The sequence below is a fragment of the Panthera uncia genome, chromosome F2 (genome assembly GCF_023721935.1).
Source record: "Panthera uncia isolate 11264 chromosome F2, Puncia_PCG_1.0, whole genome shotgun sequence".
Taxonomy (NCBI): domain Eukaryota; kingdom Metazoa; phylum Chordata; class Mammalia; order Carnivora; family Felidae; genus Panthera; species Panthera uncia.
In genome coordinates, this window is record NC_064812.1 from 38,650,652 (window position 1) to 38,678,088 (window position 27,437).

Genomic DNA, 27,437 nt, shown 5'->3' on the forward strand with positions numbered 1-27,437 from the left:
TGTGGGTTCAAGCCCCGTGTCGGGCTCTGTGCTGACAGCTCAGAGCCTGGAACCTGCTTCAGATTTTGTGTCTCCTTCTCTCTCTGCTCCTCCCCCCACTTGTGCTCTGTTTCTCTCCCTCAAAAATAAATAAATGTTAAAAAAAAAATGAGATGTTTGTGATATTAGGTGCTCTAACAAGCTTTTGTATTTTCCAAGAGAGCACAGATGTAAACCCTGTCAAGGTTATTTGGTGATGACTCCCCAACACTATCAGATTAGTTAAATGTGGGAAAAACATTTTCCTTTTAAAGCCATTCTTAATTCAAGGCCAAGTGTGGGACAAAGCATTTGTTAGGAGGCACGTTGGTGTTCTGACTGCGCAAGGCTATGCTAGGAGCTCTTACTCCAAAGTCGAAATGGAAAAGGCAGTAAGGTCACAGGTTGACCACACACTCCTATCTTGTGGTTCCCCGGGAGACTCTGGGTACAGAGCACTTCTGGCCCAGTGTTCCTGAGTCAGACCGGGAACTTCCTAGCTTTGCTACTGGCACCCTCTGTTGGTAAATGCAAACGTTCACTCCCTATTGGGAATGCTAGCAGGCAAATCATTTGTTCACCATTTCCCTCCCAGTTAGGTATAGAAAATACTGAGATTATCTTGGTAGAACACAAACGGGGCTACAATCCTGGGGCCAGACAGCCCCCCAGGATGAGAGAATCCAGCCCCAAAGGTAGTTTCTCTATTAATTCATCATGAATAGTTCAAGCCTTTTGTCCAACTTGTGCATTTTGAATCTGGGGCAAAATTAATAATCTCTCAGAGTCTGAGCACTTAGAAGCAGAGAGCACTTGGGTGTGCTGTCTACTAGTCTTAGGCAAAAGGGAAACATTTAAACACGGGAAAGAACAGAATCGTGGTTTCACATGCACTTTGCGTAATACAAAGCCTATGTAAATTCTCATTTGTGTTTTACAATGTGGATATGAAAATATACATTCATGTTTTGGTTTATGCATATAGCATGGCATGTACATTACCTTTTTGTGGAACTATATGCAAGAAACCTTATTATCTTTTCATAGAAGGACTAAAAGATATGGGAGGAAGAACTTCGCTGCCCATTTTATAGCTTTCCGTATTATTTGAATTTTACTACAGGCACTTATTACTTTCATTTTATTTTTAAAAATAAATAATTATTTAGAAGAAATATTTCAATGTTAGAATATTCAAATATTATGGAACATTTTAATTTTCTTTATAGGTTTTGAATAAAAATTTACTAATATTATCTAAGAGAATGAGAACGGTTTCTAAAAATGTCTTAATAACCACACTAAAGGCGAAAGACAAAAGTATAAAAAGCACCAGAAATTTATACAAATTTCCAAAATTTTCTAAGAATAAATTATTTTAGTAATTCGTGGAAAAAGTAGGATTAATAAACAATTTGAAAACTTTTATATTACAACTATATAATAATGCCTTTGAGAACGAGTTCTCTCAAGAATCAGTTCTGAATAGGTCTCTTTAACACATGTTAATGATTAAAAAAAAAATTCACACAACGGAGAATGGACCTTTATGTCTATTAAGTAAATGAATCTTACTATTTTAGTACTTGATACAAAGTACAATTCCACCTTTTAAGGTGATCAGATATATTTTACACTGAGCTCTGTCATTCTCTACTTACTAGATATCTGTATAAAAATACCTTTTGGTCAGGAAAAACACCTTTGGATTATAAAAGTCAGCTTGAGAGATGTTACATCAGTTCTGATTTATACACTTCCTGACCTCAAAATTTTGCTGTTTTCAGAAAACTACACCAAATATATAGCACATTGCTGAGTTTGAGCAGCCCTCAAGAAAATGTTAGTGCTACACAAATTGATATCTTAAATATATTCTTTTCTAATGAATTAAACATAAATGGGTATTTATTATTCATGTATTGATTTGACAAATATTTATCAAGTGCCTATAATGTTCCATGAAAGGAGATAAATGCCTGAATCAAAGATACACAAAACAGTCCTTGGTCTCAATAAAATCACAATCGAGCTACTTTGCAGAAAGGGGGACATCATCTACTCAAGTACCCCCTCTTGTTGTCTACTTCAACTCTAAAGTCAGAAACATAAACTAATATTAAAATCAGAATAAAGATAATTCTTCCCTGTATGCTATATTCTTGAAATTAATTACAAGTCATCTTAGTAGTCATTTTAATATAAAAGCCAAAGTAAAAGAGTCTACTGATGAATGGATAAAGAAGAGATTATTTATATACAATGGAATATTACTCGGCCGTCAAAAAGAATGAAATCTTGCCATTTGCAATGATGTGGATGGAGCTAGAATATATTTTGCTAAGTGAAATAAGTCAAATCCAAGAAAGACAAATGCCATATGATTCCACCCATATGTGAAATTTAAGAAACAAAACAGATGAACGGTGGGGGGGTGGTGAGAAAGAAGAGAGGGAAACAAACCACAAGAGACCTTAACAACAGAGAACAAACTGAGGGTTGATGGAGGGAGGTGGGTGGCAGATGGGCTGTGGGTGATGGGTAGTAAGTAGGTCACTTGTGATGAGCACTGGGTGCTGTATGTAAGTGATGAATCACTGAATTCTAAACCTGAAACCAATATTGCATGATATGTTAACTAAATTTAAAAAAAATTAAAAATAACAGAGTCTAGTTAATTCATCTGAGCAGTTATCTTAAAAATACACATTTACAAATAAGAAAAGGAAAGAAAATGTTTCCAGAATATAATTCTATCCTGATATACATAAACATAAACAGGTCCTCAATGGTAGACAAGATTGCTATTGTCATTACTATATTCATGTATAATCTTTTACCAAAATCCCTTGGCAACTTAGGAAGAATTCGTGAAAAGTAACTTTCAATGGTGCATCATTTTAACATTAATGCAATATTATAAATGGTTTCTAAATCTTGATTTCTTAGCTCCTTTCTACCTCTAAAGCCTAACATTAAGCCACAGCAATCTGAAAAACAAAACAAAACAGGACCCAGGGAATAAATTCCACATAGGCAGCAAATCTAGGTTTTAATTCTTGCTGTCTGTTGTCTCTGAAATACGTTTAAAAGTCAATAAGTTTCAAACGCCTTTAATGTCAGTTAAAAGGATAACACCAATGAAACCCTTCACATAAGTGTAAAATCAACAACTGATTTAAAATGGCACCTGGAAAAACGTGTAGCCTTTCAGTGTGGAAATGCCTGATCTTGCAACAGCACCAGAGACTGCACTCCTTTGACATAAATAAGAGTCTATGGTAGTAGACAGACTTAAGGTGAGTAAGTTCCTACCAGCTTTAAATTCTGCAACAGGAAAAAAAAAAAAAAAAAAAAAAAAAAAAAAAAAAAAAAAAAAAAAAACGAAATAAAAAAGAAAAACCCACTAGATATATTTTGCCCTGATGTTGTTGTTCATTCTTATCCCGTTGTAATTATAACTGTGTTACTTGATTATCATATGCTCCCTAAAATTTAACTCCTTTCTCCAGCCACCTACACCTAAGGTTTATACTTTCTTTTTAGGATGTCATTTTCTGAACCGAATGGATGTGTTGCCACAATGAAGAAAATACCCTCACACTCTTCAGTGATCCTATACCCCAGTCCTTACTGGCCGTGGCTACTGTAGTTCTAAATGTATAACTATTCTAAGTGCCTGAGAAAACTGTTTACAGCTTAGCAGTTTTATGGAACAATGTAATCAAGAACATGATAACCATACTCCTTGTATAAAACACATAGACATTTATAGACACAATCAGATCCGAAGTCACACACTTCACTACATTTTCTATCACAACACCTGTGCCTATTCATCCTTCTGCTACCACATCCATCTACATGGCTGCTGAAAGGTCCACAGCTTCCCCTGTTTCTTCTTCTTTTGTTCCAGTCCCTTCACTTACTTTCTCATCCTCCATCTCTGTTTCAACTTTTTCTCCTGTCTCACCTGGAAAAGTAACCAAAGGAGATATTAAGATACTCTCATTTATCATTGACAATAAAGCACCTCACAGCTGACTTCCAGTGGGGCAGTTTCTGCTCTTTAGGTCAAATTAATAAATTTCTCTGATGGTATCTAGAAAGGCAACTGCCCTGGGGCACCTTCAGCTCAGGTCATGATCTCACGGTTCATGACTTTGAGCCCTGCGTTGGGCTCTGTGCTGACAGCTCTGAGCCTGGAGCCTACTTCAGATTCTGTGTCTCCCTCTCTCTCTGCCCCTCCCTTGCTGGCACTCTGTCTCTTTTTCTCTCTCTCTCAAAAACAAACATTAAAAAAAGAGAGATTAAAAAAAAAAAGATTGCAAATATTTAAAAGTCTGGACGTTGTAGATACAAATCTGTCTCCCTAAGAAATCAGAATGGGCCACACTGACCCCCATGCTCATGGATGGAGCCAAGAAGCGGTGCCTCTTTTGCTAGGACAGTGCTCCTGTTCACCACGGTCCCCAGGGCTCCCCATGCCATAACATGTGCCCCTCGCTTCACTCACGGTCATTATCCTAGGCCCTAACGACTTGAGTTTGCTAACCCTAGTGCAACAAGTACATCTGCCCTGTTTTTCCTGGAGCACTTTTCTACACCTTCATTAAAGCACTTACCTCGATAGATTGTGGTAACTTGTTTCCATTCTGCCTTCTTCCCGCTAGCCTATGAGCACCGTGAGGACAGGGCCTATCTCCTGTACCCCTAGAACTTGGCATATGATTAGCACTCAAAAACTGCTGGGGTAATAAATGAATCAAGAAACAGACAGATGTGTGCTTTATTTAATTATGCTGTAGTATGAAGCTAAAATTTACCAAAATGTAAATCATGTCCCAGAAGAAATGTTATTTTTAAATTATAATTCTAATAAAGAACAGTATGGATACCCTTTGTTTTATGCTGGCGAGGTACATTTTAAAAACACATTTTACCAAGACATAATACATTTCCTCCAGTCTTCCCAGAAAGACAAGAGGACTATACGAGGACACAAGCAGACTGACCGTAATTTTCTAAGGATAAGATTGGCAAAGATGAAAATTATAGTGTAAGATCCATTATGTGGGTATTCTTTCATTAGAAGCTTAATTCCCCCACTAACCACCTATTCGTCTTTACTTTGGATCCTCGTACCCTCCATGGGGCCTGATGAAAAGCGAACTCAGAAAAACTCAGAAATTTTAACATGTTGCCTTCAACATCCAAGTGTATTCAACAATGAAACTCCAGGTTAAAAATTTCAGACACGGACTATGGTTTAGAAAATTTTTGCTAGAAAGCTAAGAGCTTGTTTTTCAGGTATGGAAGTCTTTTTGGTTTGGGTAAAATGAAGTTCAAACCCCTGAAATAGAGATCCCCAGGGATGATCTCTTACGTAGCACATCTAAACAACCCTGAATTTTGGACAACATCACTTTTACCTTCAATGTGTTGGTCCTCTTCATTAGTGTGAATTTTCCTGACCGTTTCCATATTAGCTCCTGTTTCTAGAATTCCCACTGGATGCTCCGTGCTTCCAACTATTCCTTCAGGTTGAATCTGTTCCATGTTTCCTAGACCGTCAGGAGTTTTATGGAGCAAATCATTGTTTACAGCTGTTTCCACAAACTGACTTTCCTCCAATACTTCTGGTGTTTCATTCTCTTTGGGAATTGTTTCTAGAAGTTGGGATTGTTCATCTTTTATCACTGTTTCTTGAAGTTGCCGCTCTCCAGCTGTCTCCACAAACTGGCTTCCTTCCAATGTTTCTGGAGATTCACTCTCTTTGGGAATTGTTTCTAGAAGTTGGGATTGCTCATCTTTTCCCAATGTTTCTTGAAGTTTCTGCTCTCCAGCCATTTCCACAAACTGACCCCCTTCCAATCCTTCTGGAGATTCATTCTCCTTGGGAACTGTTTTTGGGAGCTGGGTCTGTTCACCCTTTCCCATTGCTTCTTGAGGTTGTGGCTCTCTAGCTGCTTCCAGAGGAGGAACTTTCTCCGCTGTTCCTAGAGGTTTCATCTCTCTGGCAGTTTGTGGATTCTCAGTACCTTCCACTGCTCCAGGAGAGTCCCTCTCTCCTGTGATCCTCGACGGCTGATACTTGGTATCTCTTCCTACAGATTCAGTCTCAGCATTTCCTTTTAAAGACTGAGCCTCTGTCACTGCTTCCATGTCATTCTTCTCTCCTGCTCCGGGAGTATCATCTTTGACATGTGGCTGAAGTGGCTCAGATTCCCTGGGTCCTTCTAAAGGCTGAGCGTCTTCTGTAGGTCCTGGTGGGTCTGTAGTATCATCTGCCAGGGGCTGTTCCCAGAGGGATTTAACACCATTAGCTGTAGACGCTGCTGAAATCTTGAGCTTCTCTAATGGAGGAGGACTTTCCTTTTGTACCTTGCCGTAAAGAGTAGATGATTCTTTTCCCGGAGTATGTGGTTTGGGTTGGGCAAAACAGGACTCACTTTCTTCTATGGTTGAAAAATAGATATGCAAAGTTACTTTTTGAATATTCACTTGAAAAAGAAAAAATACAAATTTTTGGTTAGTTTCTATCCTCAGAAAATATATCACAATCAAGTAGTAGATTTAAGGGGCGCCAGGGTGGCTCAGTCGGTTAAGCATCCCACTTCGGCTCAGGTCATGATCTCACCATTCATGAGTTTGAGCCCCACGTTGGGCTCTGTGCTGACAGCTCAGAGCCTGGAGCCTGCTTCGGATTCTGGGTCTCCCTCGCTCTCTGACCCTCCCCTGCTCGTGCTCTGTCTCTCTCTCTCTCAAAAATAAATAAACATAAAAAAAAAAAGAAGTAGATTTAAGAGAGTCCGGTGGTGGGACGCCTGGGTAGCTCTATCGGTTAAGCGTCCGACTCTTGAAGAGTCCGACTCTTGATTTCTGCTCAGGTCATGGTCTCAGGGTGCGTGAGACTGAGTCCCGCATTTGGCTCTGCACTGACAGTGTGGAGCCTGCTTTGGATTCTCTCTCTCCTTCCCTCTCTCTCTCTCTGCCCTTCTCCCCCCCCCCCCAGAATAAATAAACAAACTTAAAAGAGAGAGTCCTGTGTATAGTTGAGTAAAGAGAGGCCATACCATGACCTAAACATTCCCCAAGTCAAACTTCTTTACTGTGTTCAGCTCTAACACGTCCTCCAAAACTACAATATTTTCTTGTTTGCTCCTTAGACACCTTCCCACATTCTCAATAAGCACATTTCACTTTGCTTTTTCTCATGGTCTTTCTCCTTCTCACCCTTAGCCTTAGAAGATTTCAGTGTGTGGTGTTGGGCTGCTACAGAGGTCTTACTTTTTCCCAAAGCAGAATGGGTCTCAGTGGAAGGAAAATGCCCCATGACAGAGAAGCTCCACTCGGTAAAGATCAAGATGTCTGGGAAGGAAAGTGGCAGGGACAGTTCAACCTGCGTTTCATTTCATCTGGGGGGCAGAAATCAAGAAAGAGTTGGGAACCATGCATTGTAATTCTGGCTCTTCCCCCTGCTGTGTGACCTTGGGGACTTAGCTCCTAATTGTCACATCTGTAAAATGGCAGTGAATCTCTCTCTCCCCCCATCTCAAGGCTGCACGAGGCATCAACATTAAAGGAGGAACACAAAAGTGCCCTAGACAGCTAAGCAACTTGGCAACATGATTATACTCTTTGACCCAGTAATCCTCCTTCTGGAAATTTATCCTAAAAGCACAAATGTCAGGAAAATATATATTTTTTGATATATATATCATCTCAGTATTCTTCACAATAGCAAAAATTAAAAACAACTTAAAAGTCTAATAAGTTGGGGAAAAGATAAATATTCTGCTGGATGGAATATTACTGCACCATGAAAAAAGATGGTTATGAAGATGATATGTTAATATAAGAAAATATTTATGGGGCACCTGGGTGGCTCAGTCAGTTGAGCATCCAATTGTTGGTTTCACCTCAGGTCACGATCTCGTGGTTTCGTGGGTTCGAGCCCCACGTCTGGCTCAGCGCTGACAGCATGGAGCCTGCTTGGATTCTCTCTCTCCCTCTCTCTCTCTCTGCCCCTCCCCTTCTCACACTATCTCTGTTTCTCTCAAAATAAATATATAAAACTTAAAAAATATATTTATGATATAATAAGTTAAAATATTGGCACACACAGTTGGGTTAATCAAACGAAATGATGCATATAAAATGTGTATTGGCACAAGGTCTTGCGTGCACTTAAGTGCTCAGTAAGTTAGCTACCAATTTCACATATAGTATGAGTATAGCAATGTCAATGATTGGAAGGGAAAGGGGGAGGAAGAAAAAGTAAATCACAAATGGATGGTGAAAACACTGAGAGAAAATAAACCAACATGTTAAAATGGACCTCTAGGTGATATACTTCTACCCTTTTTCTCCCCCCAAAGATTGTTTTTCTTTTCTTCTTTTTTTAAATCTTTTTTCCCTGGGGCACGTGGGTGGCTCTGCTCGTTCAGCATGAACTTCAGCTCAGGTCATGATCTCACGATTTGTGGGTTCGAGCCCCATGTCTGGTCTGTGCCGAGAGCTCAGAGCCTGGAGCCTGTTTCAGATTCTGTCTCATTCTTTCTCTGCCCCTCCCCCACTTGTGCTCTGTCTCTCTCTGTCTCTCAAAAATAAATAAATGTAAAAAAAATTGTTTTAATATTTTTTCCCTAAGTTACTCCTCACCCCAGTTACATATGCATACATTTATACTGAATATCGCTTATTTAATGTAAAATGCACAACCAATACTCAGATCTCCTCTCCCATTTCCCCTTCCCTAGGGGCAAATATTTTAATTCTTTTAGCTGTCTGAAGGGGTATTTTTCTTCTATATCTCTAAGCAAATTGCTACTTCACGATTTTTCGGTTTGGGCTTTTTAATGAACTCCCACTCTGGAAAATAAAGGCTTTGGTTCCTTCTCCTCCTACCTCTATCACCACACCCTCTCCCATTACACACTAACATTTCCTTTCAATTCACCAACTATATATTAGCAATCATTTAACATAGTAATCATGTTGTAATTTGGGTAAATCAACATTCAAGTGCATGTCCATAGAATGAGTATGTCTGCTAGGAAGAACTGAGCCAAACAGTAAGCTCTTACTCTGCGTAAATTTATTTTTGTATTTCCCTGAAATAATAATTGTCATTGTCTTCACTTCCTTAGTTTATGTGTTGTCATTAATTCAACTCACTGCCAATTGTTTTTCTTCTTAATACATGTGTTCACATTAAATCATTTCCCACCCGGCCTCTGGGGCTAGGTGAGAAGCCCTGGGTGGAGAGTAATTCAAGCTGAGGCTTGGAGAAGCAGAGTTTGGGAAGGATGTGGGGAAGTTCAGGGCCCTGGCTGTGGGCCCCCCAGGGGTCATATGTCAGAATAGGGAGAAGGGCTATCCTACGCCTCTCCCTCAGGCCTCATCATGAAGAAGGTTTTCAAATTAATAGCACTTAAGGCAACTTAATAAAAGTGATTTCTCAGGCCTACAAAATAATTCATTATGACAAGACGATTCATTCAGATCACACGAAGGATGTTCTGGTGAGGGTTGTCTAAGGAAATTAACAAGGAAATGTGTTAGTATACTAATCACAGATGTCTGCCAAATTATATTTTCTGGTAAAATAGTTATTACGGTGATTAGTACTGTCAGTTAAATGACATGAACGACTTTCATCCAACTGTGCCAGCTGTGGGTGCATTCTAAAGGCATCATTCTTCTAGAGCAGAAAGCCATGGGGGGGAATGTGTCAACACACCCAAACCAAAGTCACTCAATTCTATATTTTGAAAAACATATTATGCTATCAGACTAAATCAAGTTTTCTTCTCCAAAAACAAAAGTTTTATAAAAAGTTATTTTCCATGAATAGTGTCACAAATACTCAAGTGTTCTATCAATTTTTGCCATAACTAGAACATTTATGCCCATGATCACAGTATCAATTTTCATTCTTAGGTACTTTTCCTAATCTTATTGATATACTTGAAGTAGGCAAATGTCTTTGACATGTAATATTTTTATAATATAACCTGAAAATAGTCAGCCAAACTGGGAAATATTACAGAAGAATGTCACTGTCTCTAATATTTTTCTAAGGTAGCTCAAAGGAGATAAAACATCTTAAAAATGATCACCAAATCTTGGGGCACCTGGGTGGCTCAGTCGGTTAAGCCATCTGACTCTTGGTTTTGGTTCAGGTCATGATCTCGCGGTTCGTGAGTTCGAGCTCTGCGTCAGGCTCCATGCTGGCAGCACAGAGGCTGCTTGTGATTCTCTATCTGCCCCTCCCCTGCTCTCTCTCTCTCTCTCAAAATAAGTCAATAAACTTTTACAAATAGATAAATAAAATGATCACCAAAACTTTTTTTTTTTTAATCACCAAATCTTAACTATAGAGAACAAACCTGAGGATTACTGGAGGGGAGGTGGATGGGGGATGGGCTAGATGGGTGATGGGTACTAAGGAGGGCAGTTTTGTGATGAGCACTGGGTGTTGTATGAAAGTGATGAATCACTCAGTTCTACACTTGAAACTATAATATTGCACTCTGTGTTAACTAACTGGAATTTAAATAAAAACTTGAGGAAAAAAATCAAAAATAAATAAAATAATCACCAAAAAAAAAAAAAAGAGAAAAGTTTGGTGACACCACATTCCTTTTGTATTTATATTAATGAACTGCATTCTGCTTGAATTTTGAAAGGAATGCTTTTGGAGGTAATAGTTCTTTTTATTTCTCCTTTGTTTTTTAATGTTTATTTACTTATTTTTGAGAGAGAGAGAGAGAGAGAGAGAGAGAGAGAGAATAAGGGAGGGGCAGAGAGAGGGAGAGAGAGTGTCAGAATCCAAAGCAGGCTCCAGGCTCTGACCTGTCAGCCAGAGCCTGACATGGGACTTGAACCCATGAACTGTGAGATCATGACGTGAGGTGAAGTTGGACGCTTAACCAAATGAGCCACTCAGGTGCCCCTGGAGGTAATAGTTCTTACCTAATAGCCCCAAAGTTCTTTTTTCCTATGTGAGAGTAAAGCACAATCTGTTCTAAAAGGCAGGGCAGAGATCATATGACCTTGAAGACAACACCCATAATGTGGCGGGTTCAAGTCCTGATTCCTGTACTCACTAGCCTGATTAAGCCTTTTTTGTGCCTCAGTTTCACCACCTGTAAAATGGGAACAGTATCAGCAGAGTCGTTGTGAGGACTCCATGCATCACATTGCTAGTGGAAAGCACCGGCACAGTGACCGGCACCACTGAGTGACAGTCCATGCTAGCCGTCACCGGTATCATACCTCACTTGATGGCCCTAGAAAGGAAGACATTATGGTGGGCAAACAGACACGTAAGGTAATTTCATTCATTCTAGTATCGGTACCTTTCTCTAAGCTTATTCAGAAAAAAAGAGATCGAAGTAAAAAACTGAAAAGGTTGGAAAATAAATGGTAATTTCAAACCGCCTCTCAGAGAATACAGCAATGAAGTCTACAGTTGCCACAAACACTTCCTCTCAGGCACCAGACTGCATATCCTTCAGAATGTTTTTATCCCCAGCCGCTGAGGGAAGTAGGATTTTTGGATCTGTTTGATCTTCCTCCTCTTCAGCTGGAACAGTGCATTCCAGACTGTTCTGATGTTGGATGTGAATCCTGATTTCACCGTTTATTCAACTGTACAATCTAGACAAGCTCCTAACCTCTCTAGACCTCAGTTTCCTTATCTGTAAAATGGGAATATGAGAGCTGCCTTTCAGGCCACTTTGGAGAATTGACTGAGGTGATAATATGCGTATTCCCCAATATACTGTGTGACGTGAGAAGGTACTCAGTAAACTGGGGGGAGCAGCATACAGCTAGGCAGGTGCGGGTTTCTCACTGCACAGGGCATTCTGAGAGGGAGAGAAAGAGAGAGAGAGAGAGAGAGCTCAACTCCAGCCTCTGTGCACCTGCAGGCTGCAAGGCTGCATGTGTCAGGGGCGGGGAGGGCATCTTTTTCTAATTTCACAAAGGTCCTGTGTGGTCTAGTGGTGGCCCCTGTCAAATAAATTATAGCTAACTGAGCAACAGAAAGAATGAACGTCAACATTAAAGAGCTTGGATAAATAGTCCCCTAAACACTATAAAACTATCAATGTTGACCTACAGAATTGTGTCGTTACCATGGTAAGTTTTAAAATGTGATTACTGGGGCGCCTGGGTGGCGCAGTCGGTTAAGCGTCCGACTTCAGCCAGGTCACGATCTCGCGGTCCGTGAGTTCGAGCCCCGCGTCAGGCTCTGGGCTGATGGCTCGGAGCCCGGAGCCTGTTTCCGATTCTGTGTCTCCCTCTCTATCTGCCCCTCCCCCGTTCATGCTCTGTCTCTCTCTGTCCCAAAAATAAATAAAAAACGTTGAAAAAAATTAAAAAAAAAAAAAAATAAAATGTGATTACTGATTGGGGTGTCTGGGTGGCTCAGTCGGTTGGGCGTCCGACTTCAGCTCAGGTCATGAGTTCAAGCCCCGCGTCAGGCTCTGTGCTGAGAGCTCAGAGCCTGGAGCCTGCTTTGGATTCTGTGTCTCCCTCTCTGCCCCTCCCCTGCTCATGCTCTGTCTCTGTCTCAAAAATAAGATAAAAACATTAAAAAAATTTTTTTAATGTGATTATTGATCAATAATGTGATAGTATTCATAATGTCAGGCAGGACTTGACTGGCATTAATAAAGTCCACCAGCAGCTTTTTATAAATAAATCTCTTTCATTCTGTTTGTTGGCTTTTTTTTTTTTTTAATTTTTTTTTTCAACGTTTTTTATTTATTTTTGGGACAGAGAGAGACAGAGCATGAACGGGGGAGGGGCAGAGAGAGAGGGAGACACAGAATCGGAAACAGGCTCCAGGCTCCGAGCCATCAGCCCAGAGCCTGACGCGGGGCTCGAACTCACAGACCGCGAGATCGTGACCTGGCTGAAGTCGGACGCTTAACCGACTGCGCCACCCAGGCGCCCCACTGTTTGTTGGCTTTGATTTCACTTATTCACTGAATTCAAGTATTCGAGTGCCTAATATGCCTCTTCTGAGCTGAGCAGTTTACAGCGGTTGACAAGGAAGATCTGGTCCCTTCCATCCTTAAGTTTATTGTCAGAAAAAAAAAAGTTTACTGTCTGCATGGAAATTCAAATAATGGCTACTTCCCTCACTAAGTACGACTTGGTACCTATGCCTTACCTCTCACCCAAGAATCTCCACATGCTCTGTCTGTGTGGTTTTGTGAATCCCAGATATACCTCCTTGAGGTAGAAGAAGGTACTACATCATTTCTTCTAGCACTCTAACTTGAAGCAGTGAGATTTTTTGGTCCACACACAGAAGACATTCTGTGCCTAATCTGTATTACTATATAATAAATATTGTGGAGAGATGCATTGTTTCCACATCCAAAGTTGTTTAAAGATGTGTCTGTTTTCTGAACCCTACATTTTATCAAATCATACACTGCTCTGGGCCTAATCCTTTGGTGCTCATTATCTCTCTTGATTCTGTTGTAAGTTGATCCATGCACAAATTTGTTGTGACAGCTGAACTAACAGAACCCTGGTTGTAAGCACCGTTGTGATAGGCACACAAAGAAGTTAAATACTAGGCAACATTACAGAAGGGATTAGAACTAGAGCTAACATACCTGAAATTCACATTACAATGAAAGCTTTTCAACTCCGTTCATTACCCTAATCAGAAATGAAAAGTTTCTACCCAGCGAGGAGAAAAACTTGAGGTCAATATTTCCTATCCCATGGCTATGACCCATCAGACATCCCAGAGACCTCACTGGTTTGTCTGCTGGGTTTTCTAGAGAATCAATGAGAATGGCGGGGGTGGGGGGGGGGGGGGGGGGGGGTTCCCTGGTATTTTCCCTTGCTGCCACCATTTCTAGGTTCCTGCAGCTTTTGGGCTTTGGGAACCCAGATGCCACATGAGTCAGCCCCAAGGGAAGAGTCTACTCATCTTCTTTCCCATTTTCTTTCTTTGTTTTCTCCCCACTTTCATCATATCATTTATCCAACAAACATTTGTGGAGCTATTCTAGATGTGTCTGTGCTCTTCCCTCACTAAAGTATGTAAAAACACTTTCCTCGCGGGCCGTGGCACAAATGCTAAGCCCCAAGGGCGCGTTCTGTCAGTCAGTAGATGTTGGCAGGGCATTCATGTTGAAGAGAGATGAACTTAAGCAATACCCCATGTAACTGAAGTGTGAAACCATCAGGCAAAAAAAAATCCTAGAGATGGTAAATAAAAATCGGAAAAGCCATATTTTTTTAAAATAATTTTTTAAATGTTATTTATTTATCTATTTATTTTGAGAGAAAGAGCATGGGCAGGGAAGGGGCAGAGAGAATCCCAAGCAGGCTCAGCGCTGTCAGTGCAGAGCCCAACGTGGGGCTCGAACTCACGAACCATGAGATCATGACCTGAACCAAAATCAAGAGTTGGATGCCTAACCAACTGAGCCCCACCCAGGCACCCATGAAGCTTCTTTTTTTTTTTAATGTTTATTTATTTTTGAGAGAGAGAGAGAGGGAGAGAGCACGTGAGCAACAGAGGGACAGAGGGAGAGGGAGACAGAGAATTTGTCAACACAGCCTGACGCAGGGTTCGAACCCATGAACAGTGAGATCGTGACCTGAGCTAAAGTCCGATGCTTAACTGACTGAGCCACCAGGCACCCTGAACAAGCCATCTTTTTTAATAGAACTACCTGGTTTGATACATTTAAACTTAGTTTTGACCATCACAAAGTAAATTTGATAAAATATGAAGGTAAACCTAATGTGGAAATGTAACTATAAAGAAACAAGAACATGTAGTTGCAGAGACACTTCTGGAACACTTGATGAGCATACATGGAGATGTAGGGCCTGAAGAGGGGGAAGGCTGATATCTAAAAGCTACAGAGCCAAGTAATGACAAATAGTTACCTCCTTCAGAAAAGATTTTCCAATTTCATTTTATTTCTTTTAGACTCCTAGAAGATAGACTCTTACTTCAAAGAAGCTATTGCAGAAAACATCACTTTTGAAATTATCAACAGTATTCACCACTAAAAAAAGACCGCTTCATTGACTGATGGTCATTACTGGCACACGGGGATCCAACATTTGGGCAGAAATCGAGTCTACGAAATCAAAGGCATCTCGATGAGCAAGGAGAGGAGGGAGAAAGTGAAGATCATGTCTCTAATAGGCATAAGTTGCGACACTTCACCAACCTGAACAGGCCTTGTGGCTGATGTTTATTGAGGCATTCTGCCTAGGGCTTTTTGTGGATTATCTCACTCAATCTTCCTAAAAACTCCACAAGGTAAGTGGGTTAAGCATCCGACTTCAGCACAGGTCATGATCTCACAGTTCATGGATTCGAGCCCCAGGTCAGGCTCTGTGCTGACAACTCAGAGTCTGGATGGATCCTGCTTCAGATTCTGTGTCTCTCTTTCTGCTCCTCCCCTGCTCGCTCTCTCTCTCTCTCTCTCTCTCTCTCTCAAAGATAAATAAACATTAAAAAAAATTTTTTTTTTAAATTTAACTGTAAGATTTCAGTAAGACTAGAGTATAAAACAAAAATCTACATTCGCCCTCCTTCATGCTTCAGAATCTTAGAAAAGCTTAGGAGGCAGTAATAAGTCACACTGAGAACTTGTACCCTTGATATGATGTGATGTGAAGGGCACTTTACCTCTGTGGTCTTCCTCCCAAAACCCACAAGCCTAGGAGCATCATAAGAAAAGCAACAGATAAATCCCAATTGAGGGATGGTCCTCAAAATACCTGACCAGTACTCAAAACTGTCAAGGTCATCGAAAACAAGTCTGAGAAACTGTCATAGTCAAGAGGGGCCTAAGGAAACACAACAACTAACTGTAGTGTGGAATCCTGAATGGGACTCTAGAACAGAAATAGGACATTAGAGAAAAACTGAGGAAATCTGAATAAAGCATGGACTTTGGTAAATAATAATGTATCAGTGGGGCGCCTGGGTGGCTCAGTCGGTTAAGTGTCCAACTTCAGCTCAGGTCACCATCTCATGGTTTGTGAGTTCGAGCCCTGCCTCAGGTTCTGTGCTAACAGCTCAGAGCCTGAAGCCTGTTTCAAATTCTGTCTCTCTCTCTCTCTCTCTTTGCCCCTCCCCCACTCGTGCTCTGTTTCTCTGTCTCAAAAATAAATAAAAACCTTAAAACAATTTTTTAAAATAATAATGTATCAGCATTGGTTCATTCATTGTGACAAGCCTGCCCTACTCATGCAAGATGTTAGTAATAAGGGAAAGTGGGTATGGGGTCTATGAGAACTCTCTGCACTACTTTCATGAATTTTCTGTAAATCTAAAACTTTTCTAAAATAAAAGTTTTTTTTTTAATATAGCAGCAAAAGTACAAGAGCATGTAACCTAGCAATATAACATCTGATAGCTTTAGAAAAACCGTTTCATAAACTTGGATCATTCCCATTCCACTTTTATGATTTTTTGTTATTTTTGTACCACTTGTGCTACTACTAACTTAATAGTTTTTTTAAAGACAATTTTTTAAAGATTTTTTTCAAATGTTTATTTATTTTTGAGAGAGAGAAAGAGATAGAGAATGAGCCGAGGAGGGGCAGAGAGAGAGGGAGAATCTGAAGCAGGCTCCAGGCTCTGAGCTGTCAGCACAGAGCCTGACGCAGGGCTCGAACCCACAAACCGCGAGATCATGACCTGAACTGAAGTCGTACACTTAACCGACTGAGCCACCCAGGTGCCCTTATTACTAACTTAATATTTTTAACAGTTCCTTTCCTTTTACAAATTTACCAAAATGAAAATGTCAGGAAATCAACAAACTCCAGGATTTAGAACTTGATCTTGAGGAAAAAAAACAAAACTTGATCTTGGAAAAGCAATACAAAAAAAATTGAGATTTACTAAAATTGATGTTAATGACAGGCAATTTTTATTGAGGACTTACTAGGCAATATTCTAGGTAGGGGTCAGCAATTTTTTTTTTCTGTAAAGGGACAGACAGTAAATGTTTTCAGCTTTGCTGGATTGGGGTCATTATTGCAACTACTCAACTCTGTCACCATGGTAAGAAAGCAGTCAAATGACATGTAAATGAATAGACATAATTGTGTTCCTATAAAACTTCATTTACGAAAACAAGTGGTGGGCTGGATTTGGCCAGCAGGCAAGTTTGTCAACCCTTATTCTAAGCACTATTTAGGCTACCTCTAAGTGCTTTTTATGTATTAACTGATTTTATTCCTTAGAACAAGTCTATGAAATAGGTACTATTGTTAATTCCGTTTTACAGATGAAGTCACTGAGGCACAAGGAGATTGAGTGGCTCAAAGTTATACCACTAATAAGTTATCATGAACCAGGATTTGAAGCCAGTCTAACTCCAGACCCACATTCTTAATCAGCACTCTATACGGTCTCCCATATGTTGAAATTTACACACACACACACACACACACACACACACACAAACACACTCACATTCAAATCCTCTCATAACCATCTAGTCTATAGAGGCTACTACTCCACTGCAAAGGAAAAGGAAATTAGCCAAAAGAAACTATGTGGTTCCTATCAGTCTTAGGAAAATGGAAACGGTAAGAATAGCTCCCCTCCCCAAAATCAACTAAAGGGAAAAGGAGAAAGAGTTCCTTATCACTATCAATAACAGCAAAGTCCCTCCCTGCCCAGCTGCCTTAAGGGCTGGAAGAAATGCTGGCACACTGAAACTCATTCTCACAGGCTGGGGGACTCTGATACATGCAACACAGGGACAAATATATTGCTGTCACCATCAACAGAACTAGAGGAGTATTTAGGTGGGCAAGGCTGAGAACGTAACAATGACAGATCAATCAGGGCTGTCTGCAAAGCGTGGAATGTTCTCATCTTGCGGGGACCCTTTAAGAGGAGGTTTTAAAGGCAAGCCTCTGAAGAAAACATTTTCACTCAGTGTAAGGAAAAATATATTACAGGCTTGAGAAAGTATTGTCACCACACGGGAAAATCCTGATGAGAGGAACAGACTATTAATTGATAGTCAAAAACAAACAAACAAACAAAAAAACCTTGGTTTGATGCTACATCCAAGGAAGTGGATGTCTTTTAGTGGAGAGGAGACAGGTCCGTCACTGAGAGAGGGGGGTCTGGGAAAGGGGGTACCTAGGGGCGAGGCAAAAGGAACAGCTACAAAGAAGCCAGGAAATGCTAGGGGTTCAGATCATAGAGAAGGCTTGTTGAGTGGCCTCTTGAACATGAGTCATTTCCATCTTTGGCTTATGAGGTCATGTTCATTTTATATCTATCTTGGATGGTGTTAATTCATGCTGTTTTGATGTCTGCTTTGTCATGTTCTACACTGTTCTACACTGTCATGGCTACAGAGTACATTGTTTATAAATGAAATGTGAGTTTTGGTGACCATACAGTAGATCAATAGGGCAGGGGTGCCATTTTGCTGTCTACGGATGCTTCTTGATCTTCTTGCATCTTGACTTTTCTACTTAATGTACATTTGGACACTCCATTTATCTAAACTAGCCTGATATAATGTGCTCATCTCAAGCAAGTTTTCAGAGCCATACAGATTTGAATGTCAAGCAGTGTTCAGTATGAATGAAGAACATGTTATTGGGTCTTGAGTTCTTTTGTCTCATTAGAGAAGCCAGGACAGAGGAGCAGCCATAAGGAACTGTTGAGTATGTAGTCTTGAGAAAAAAGGGTCATCCCTCCTAGGTGTGGGACTCCAGCCACCCAGTCACCACAGCCCAGCCCAGTTATCCTGGGGACCCACAGATCCTTGGGTCCTTCCATGGGGAAGAAAGTGATGTCAGCTGAAGTTGCCCCTACAACACAGGCTGCCCTTTCTTTTCCTTGCCTTTTTCCAATGACCACTCCTTGTTTCTGAGCACACTGGCATCGCCTGGCCTATTTCATTTACCTTCATAAAGTAATTCCCATGGGTGTTTAGCTGTTTAACACAATGTGGTTTTTCTTTTCAATCTTAATCTTTAAAGGGCAAACCTCTGACACCCTTGAATATATACAAAAGAATGAACTCCAGAACCTGATGTAAACTCCCAAGGAGGGGTTCAAAGAACGTGAACAATAGCAACATCCCTGGGAACGTAAAGAAGCTTCTTTTTGTTTTTAATGTTTACTTATTTTTGAGAGAGAGAGAGAAAATGAATGAGTGGGGGAGGGGCAGAAAGAGAGGGAGACACAGAATCCGAAGCAGGCTCCAGGCTCTGAGCTGTCAGCACAGAGCCTGATACAGGGCTTGAACCCATGAACTGCGAGATCATGACCTAAGCTGAAGTTGGACGGTTAACTGACTGAGCCACCCAGGCACCCCTGTAAAGAAGCTTCTGAGGTCATTTTGATACTTCCCAGACATTAACACTCACCTGGAGAGCTATATTCTGGTATTTTGCTTAAAAAAATTACCTAGAACTACATGCAGTTAAACACACCAGCTTTTGAAGCCTGGCCAAGTTTGATGCTTTTATCAGTTTTGGTGAGCCTTTCAGTAACCCCCCACAAGTGTTAGGTTTTTATTTTAAACTTGATGTTATAAAACATTAACACAGAAGTGAAACTGTGGATAATACCTGGGATATGTGGCAACCTTACAGGAACATGAATTAAAAGAACACAATAAAGCTTTGTTTTGCTGTGTTGACTTTCTCCTGCCTGATTAGGAGACCCTCTTCACAACCTATTCTCTTCCCAAGCCCACCTCAACCAATGTTTCCTTCCAGTTTCTGTTATTACCTGGGTCCTGATTCCTACTCTCCCTCTGCCTTTTTTTTTTTTAAATCATTTACTGTCAAGTTAGCTAACCACACAGCGTATACAGTGTGCCCTTGGCTTTGAGAGTAGATTCCCATGATTCATCGCTTACACACAACAGCCAGTGCTCATCCTAGCAAGTGCCCTCCTCAATGCCCATCACCCATTTTCCCTTCTCCCCCACCCCTGCCATCAACCCTCAGTTGTTCTCTGTATTTAAGAGTCTCTTATAGTTTGCCTCCCTCTCTGTTTGAAACTATTTTTTCCTTTCCCTTTCCCCAACGTCTTCTGTTCAGTTTCTCAAGATCCACATATGAGTGAAAACATACGATATCGGTCTTTCTCTGACTGACTTATTTCACTTCACATAATACCCTCCAGTTCCATCCACAGTGTTGAAAATGGCAAGATTTAATTCTTTCTCATTGCTGAGCAGGATTCCATTGTATCTACAAACCACATCTTCTTTATCTATTCATCAGTTGATGGACATTTGGGTTCTTTCCATCATTTGGCTGTTGTTGAAATCCCTGTGCTTTTCTAAATAGGACTTCTCACTCCCCTGAGTCCCCATCTCTGTCAATCCATCCATTCTCCCATCCACCCACCAAACAAATATGGATTGTGTTTTTCCTACAGGGAAGGCCATACAATGAGTTATCGCAGAAGTGGACTAGACTCCAGATGGAACTGGACTGTGAAAAGAGTAGCAGCTTCTGAGTCACACACACTGGGCTTCAGCCCTATCACTTGCTAGCTCTGAGATCTCGGACAAGCTATTTATCCCCATGAAGCTGTAGTTTCCTAGCTGCATTTGGTGATACAGATGTTTGCTTCAGAAGGCTCTTGTGGAGATTAAATGAGATCACAGTCCAAAGTATCTGGAACCAAGGGGAGCTCCTGCTTTGTCTCCTGACTTCTTCACACCTATGTTTTGATGTGGCTGCACTAATCTCGAAAGTCCTTCAATTTTATAAGAAACTTACTGAAATGTTTCAAAAAAAAATTGTTTTTTTGTAATGTTATCTTTGAGAGAGACAGAGAAGAGTGTGAGCAGGGGAGGGGCAGAGACAGAGAAGGAGACACAGAATCCAAAGCAGGCTCCAGGCTCTGAGACGTCAGCACAGAGCCTGATGTGGGGCTCAGACTCACGAACAGCTAGATCATGACCTGAGCCGAAATTGGAGGCTCAACCGACTAAGCCACCCAGGTGCCCCTTTTATTTTTTAGTTTTCTTTAAATGTTTATTTATTTTTGAGAGACAGAGTGTGTGTGTGTGTGTGTGTGTGTGTGTGTGTGTGTGTGTGCGTGCGCAAGGGAGGGGCAGAGAGAGAGAGAGAGAGAGAGAACTATACTGTTGAGGAGAGTGTAAACTGGTACAAGTCTTATGGAAGGCATTTAGGCAGATATCCGTCAAAATCATAAATGCACATACCCTTTAATCCAATAATGCCACTTCTGGGAAATTGTTCTACAGCTGTGCTTGAACACATTCAAAATGATGCATATATAAAGGAATTCGTTGCAGCCTTGTTTGCACTAGAAAAAATTGGAAGCAAACCAAATGCCTATCAATAGGGGACTGGTTAAACAAATCACACGATGGATTATTAAGCAAGGATAAAAAAGGAGAAAGACGTTCTCTATATATCAAGATAGAAAGATGTCCGTCTTGTTAGGTGAAAAGAACAAGGTGAAGAATGGTGGGTATAATACATTTTATAATGAAGATTAGAGAGGGAAACAATATTTACAATGTATAAGGAAACTTTAGAAAAATTTAAAAAACCCCACCTAATAAAAGTATTTACCCATGGGTGTGATTGGAACTAAGTAGCTGGTGCAAACAGGACCGGAGGTATACTTTTCACAGCATGCATTTTTCAACTGTTTGCAAATTTTTGAACCACTCAAGCAATTCCCTCTTTGTTAAAAAGTTTATTTATTTATTTTTGAGAGAGAAAGAGCAGAGCAGAGAGAGACAGAATCCCAAGGAGGCTCTGCACTGTCAGCGCAGAGCCTGACATGGGGCTTGAACCCATAAACTGTGAGATCCAGACCTGAGCCGAAATCTAGGCCTGGACGCCCAATCCTTTGAGCCACCCAGGCGCCCCCATGTATGCAATTCTTATGTTCCATTTTAATTAGCTGTATGTAATAACCACCCTACAACAAAAACTTGCCAAACATCCTCTGTATGCCAGGCTCTAGAGGGGACACAAAGACATACAAGACTTGGTTCCTACTTCTAGCATTTTCAAGAAAGAAACCCCATTTATATAACATCTGCATGCAAGGAAAGTCCATTAAAATGAGTTTTGGGGCACCTGAGTGGCTCAGTTGGTTAAGCGTCTGACTTCAGCTCAGGTCATGATCTCACGGTTCGTGAGTTCGAGCCACGCTTCCGGCTCTGTGCTGATAGCTCGGAGCCTGGAGCCTGCTTCGGATTCTGTGTCTCCCTCTCTTTCTACCCCTTGCCCACTCACACTCTGTCTCTCTCTCTCTCAAAGATAAACATTAAAAAAATTTTTTTAATGAGTTTTAATCTTGATGTTTATTCTTCAATTACAAAGAAAAAATGTCTGCTTAGGACTGAAATGTCACTATGTGAAAATATTGGTTGAAGGCTGAAGGTATCTCCACAGAACAAAGAACAATTCACATAACAGCATGAAATTCAAGCCTCATTCTATTGCCTAGGTAACATGGACTCCAAGCAGCTAGCAAGAGTTCAGGTGAGAATAAACAAATGATTATAGCTGTCGGTGAAAATGTACACATTAACCTAGCAATGAATTTGTCAATAATTACCATCTATTTACTTTGTCAATCCTGGTGCTTAAGCTGTAAGATCTCAGGAAGAAAGTCTGCCAGAAACGGGTGGCGATTTATATTAGGAAAGAGAAAAGCAATAATTGTGCATGTACACAGAAGGCTGGCAGGGAGGAAGGTTCGGATACAAAGACCTAGACACCTGTGGGTCCATTAGTCTGTAAAATCAACAAAACCTTTGTGTTCAGATTCCATCAGATCCGTGGGGCTCTGAAAAGAACAGCAATTGTGAATAGAATATTGCCCTAATAATTAGAATTTGCTTCCACAAACATAAGAAATTCCACTCAATCTGTCTAATAGTCCTTCTGGAAAGAAAAGCCTCTTTCCTTGCACATTTTAAGGCATTGAGTAAAAATCTATGCGTACCATGTACCAGGCCCTGCTCTACACTTTGAGTAGCACTGGGTAGTTAGTTGACTATCCACCTTTGTCCTGATCCCTCCACACCTCTTTCCCTAGTCAGTCATCTGGTGTCTGTTGGGTCAGAACAAATGCATCTGTGTGATCGGTAGAATGGATTTTTCCTATTCAGCCTAACAGCAACCTAATCAAGTAGCTGCTACCTGATTTAAACTTAAGCCCAGAAAATAAACAGCTTCATATTTTAATGCTATAGGATTTTAGAGCTATAAGAGATCTCAGAGGTAACCTACGCCAACCCATTATTTAATGATTCTTTTGCTTATAGGCTAATACTGCATCATGTACAACAGTTCTTAAGCCAGTTACAGAAAATTAAGTTGGGCAGAACTGTCAACACAAATCCAGTTTACAGGCTAGTTCATATATTTTAACATCAACCCATAGGGTTTTAAGGTTGATATTGTGATGGGTGCCTGGGTGGCTCAGTCGATTAAGCATCCGACTTTGGCACAGGTCATGATCTCCTGGTTCATGAGTTCAAGCGCTACATCTGGCTATTTGCTGTCAATGCAGAGCCCACTTTGGATCCTCTGTCTGCCCCCGTCTGCTCCTCCCGCATGCCTTCTCTCTCTCTCAAAAAGTAAATAAACATTAAAAAAAAATTTTTAAAGGTTGATACTGTAAATTTAAAGAATCTCTGGTATGATAGGAAGATTATCTGTATCTCTATGGGAGGACACTGGTAGTTTCTCTACATCTATGTACATCTAAGGTTAGGGGCACCTGGGTGGCTCAGTCCATCGACTGAGTCCAGCTCTTAGGTTCAGCTCAGGTCATGATCTCATGGTTCATGGGTTTGAGCCCCACATTGGGCTCTGCGCTGGCAGTACGGAGCCTGCTTGGGATTCTCTCTTCCTCCCTCTCTCTCTGCCCCTTCCCTGCTCTCTCTCTCTCTCAAAATAAATAAATAAACATTAAAAAAAACCTCTAGGGTTAAACAAATGTCCCCCAAATATTTATAGTTTATAGTTGGAAGTAATATATATAAGCTTCATATTTTACCAACTTATCTAGGGGTAAACAAATATGTGTTAAAATATGTATATTATATATTAATATCCAATAAATTTATAAGTTATATATCACATCTGTATAATATATTACAATACATATCTTATTTAGAGATTATAATATTGTGATTATATTATTAAATTTATTAAATTATAACGCTCTATTACATTTTATTGTATTTCTTTTGTTGTTTGCATAGTGGATGAACACACCTCTAATGGGGATCCAGAGTGATCTGAAATTTAAATCAGATTTAAATCGGGGTGCCCGGGTGGGTCAGTCGGTTAAGTATCTGACTTCCGTCAGGTCATGATCTCACTGTTGGTGAGTTCAAGCCCCATTTCAGGCTCTGTGAGGACAGCGAGGAGCCTGGAGCCTGCTTTGGATTCTGTGTCTCCCTCTCTCTCTGCCCCTTCCCTGCTCACACGCTGTCTCTCTCTCTCTCTCTCAAAAATAAATAAACATTAAAAAAAATAAAAAAATAAAATAAATCAGATTTAAATCTAGTTATCACAGGTGGTTTAAAGAGAAAGAAGTCAAGCTCTGGAATCAGAGTACCTGAATTCAAAGCCCAGCTCTGACTTTTAAGAGTAGATAATTTGCCCAAGGTCACAGGGCTCCTTATGTGTGAAATGGAGATGATCATAATACTTAGTCATAGTATTGTCTTAAAGAGTAAATGAAGTAATTCATTCAACAACTATGCGCCAAATATTGTTAGGTACCAGGGGTACAGTGAGTAAATGCATATACAGGACATTTAATATACTTGGATTTTTTCATCTAAAAGCTCATACCCACAGACTTAGGATTCTATATAGGATTTAAAGAAGTTTTGAGCTGCAGAAACAGGAATGAATTATTTATTGAGCCTCCAAGATCATGGATCAGCATTGAAATGCTGATGAACACACAATAGTATCCAATTACAAGAGAGTATTGTGTGATTGGGCATCAAAAGCAAAATGCACCTGTTGACTGATTTAATACGTGCATTGAGCAGTTTATGTAGCGTGTTAATTAATTTTCAATGCACTGAAACTGGTTGTCAGGCATTTAAATATTTCTTTCAGAACAACATCTGTGAAAACTTAGAACAATGATGAAAGCATGAATAAAAAATGAAAAGGTGTGACTTATGTAGACAGTTATTAATACTGGTGATAAAGTTGTTTTTTCTTTTTTAAACGTTGTTCATTATTTTTTGAGAGGATTAAAAACCCTTTCCTCCTATTGGATACTTTTGCCCTTCCCTAAGAGTAACATTCCCCTCAGTCATGTTTTTATCAAAAAAAATCTATGACGATTTAGTTCTCTGCTTTTTAAATCAGTATGTTACTCCTAGGATATCTGGGACCATGGAAGGGGATGAGAAAAACCAAATATGGTGTACCTTCCTGAAGCATCAATTCTCCTCAATTTTTCATATTGAAACCAACAAGGATTTATCATGGAGCAGGATGCAAAATCCACCTGACTTCATAAAATAAAATGAAATGTTAAAGAAATTGCTCCTTGTACTAGCCTCTAATTAATCAGTTAACTAACTTTTTGCACTGGCCTCTTGAGAGCATATTTGGGGTACAGAGGCTTTCTTTTCTTTAGGAGAAAGGTCAGCAACTATTGTACACAAGAAATGGATATTTCTTCACTTTGTATTGTCAGAGACAAAGGGTTTGGAATCACACTTAAACATGGCTTTAATTACTTTGCTTATTTCTAAACTTTTTATTGCTTTCTGTTATCTACTGAAATTAAAAATAAATTATAACACACCACGAAAATGAATTCAACGCAACATACTTCTAACTAGGACACGGTGTCTCAACTCTGAAACAGCATTCACGAAAACCCTGTGCTACTACAAAATCAGAGAGAAAGACATTTCTGTGTTATTGGAATAACACAAGATGCTAAAAGAAGACCTGTGGAAAAGAATGAACTTGAGTGCAAATTTTCCCCTTCAGGTAGCCTTGAATATGACTGCAAACTAATTTGAAGGAATTTACTTAACCTTCGAAGCTTTATCCAAAATGTCAGCCATTCAAAATCTAAGAAGTGCTTATAAAACCCATTCTCTAGTTCATTAATCTGCTTACTCTTTTCACAGGATTTACCACGGTCAGAAACGTATCTTAATCATTCGTTTAACTTGTTTATTGCCTGTCTCTTCTATCCCTGACCCTCAAAAGTAGGGTCACTTGTATCTCCAGCATCTAGCCAGGCACCTGGCTATCGCATAATAGACGCTCAAAATATATTTGTTGAATTTCGGTGATGACCGCTTTATATGGCACGCATATTCGTCAAGAAACACTGAAGCGAAGGGCAGGGGAAGTGTATCTGACCTCTTCAAAAGTGCAGGATCCTACTTGATGGAGTGAATGTCCATCTGTGCTCTCCGCATCCGTTACCATCTCTGATGCTGAAATGCTGACGGAAGGGCAAGGTCTTGGTAGAAAAACGGGGATCACGTTTCTCCTTAGGACCAGAAACTAATGGTTCCCAGGGAATTTGCAGCTTTATATGATCTGAAAGTTCGCACTTTTAGGAGATTAAATAGCACTTCTTGTAAGGGCAGGAAATTACTCATCTGTTTAAGGGAACCCCCGGCCAAGCGCGGTAGGGGTTTAACGCCACCTCCCCGCTCGCCCCGCGGATAACCCCGGGCCCGGCCCTCGGCCTCCCGCGTCCGGCAGCGCGCGCGGCTGGGGCGCACCGGGACCTCCACGCCGCAGCTCCCGCACCCGCTGCAAATTAGTTTGCAGTTCGGGAGGGAGGGGCGCTCTGCCCTGGGTTCCACTCCCGTCCTCAGCGAGCAGCCCGCCCCCTGCCGGGCGGGTCGCACCTTTCGGAACCCTAGGGAGCAAGGCGACCCCGAGGCCCGGGCGAGGGTGGAGCCGGGTCCCCTGCTCACCGCTGCGGAGCCTGTTGCCGTCGCCGGCCTTGTTGAGGGCGCTGCTGGAGCAGCCCATCGCGGGCAGAAGGGCGGCCTTGTGGGTGAGCGCAGCCACCTGTCCCAGCCTGGCGCGAGCGTCGGCCAGGAGCTCGGATCCCGCGCAAACTGCACCGGCGGCGCAGAAGCTTCTCCGGCGGCTGGCCCGGCTCTGGCGGGGGCAGAGCGCAAGCGCACAGCGGAGCGCCGGAGTGTCGGGCGCACCTGCGAGGGAAGGTTGCCGACGGGAGGTGGAAGGGGCCAGGGGGCCGGACAGGCGGGAACGAGGAAGCAGAAGACAGGAACAGGGAGCCCGGTTGGCAGGAGGTGGAGGGTGGGGTCAAGGAGGAGAGGAAAAAAGACTCAAGAGAGTCATAGGGAGGATGCCCCGGAGAAAGAACGAAGGACTGGGAG

General features: G+C 41.1%; 1 protein-coding gene across 1 annotated transcript; it reads right to left on the bottom strand.

Moving 5' to 3' along the window:
- Positions 1–1,206: 1,206 nt before the first annotated feature.
- Positions 1,207–27,437, bottom strand: ERICH5 (glutamate rich 5). The gene is made up of 3 exons (XM_049633057.1): positions 27,006–27,437; positions 5,451–6,476; positions 1,207–3,991 (listed from the first exon to the last, which is right to left on the bottom strand). Exons 1-3 carry the CDS (start codon positions 27,061–27,063, stop codon positions 3,879–3,881), a joined length of 1,197 nt encoding a protein of 398 aa, XP_049489014.1. The 5' UTR covers positions 27,064–27,437; the 3' UTR covers positions 1,207–3,878.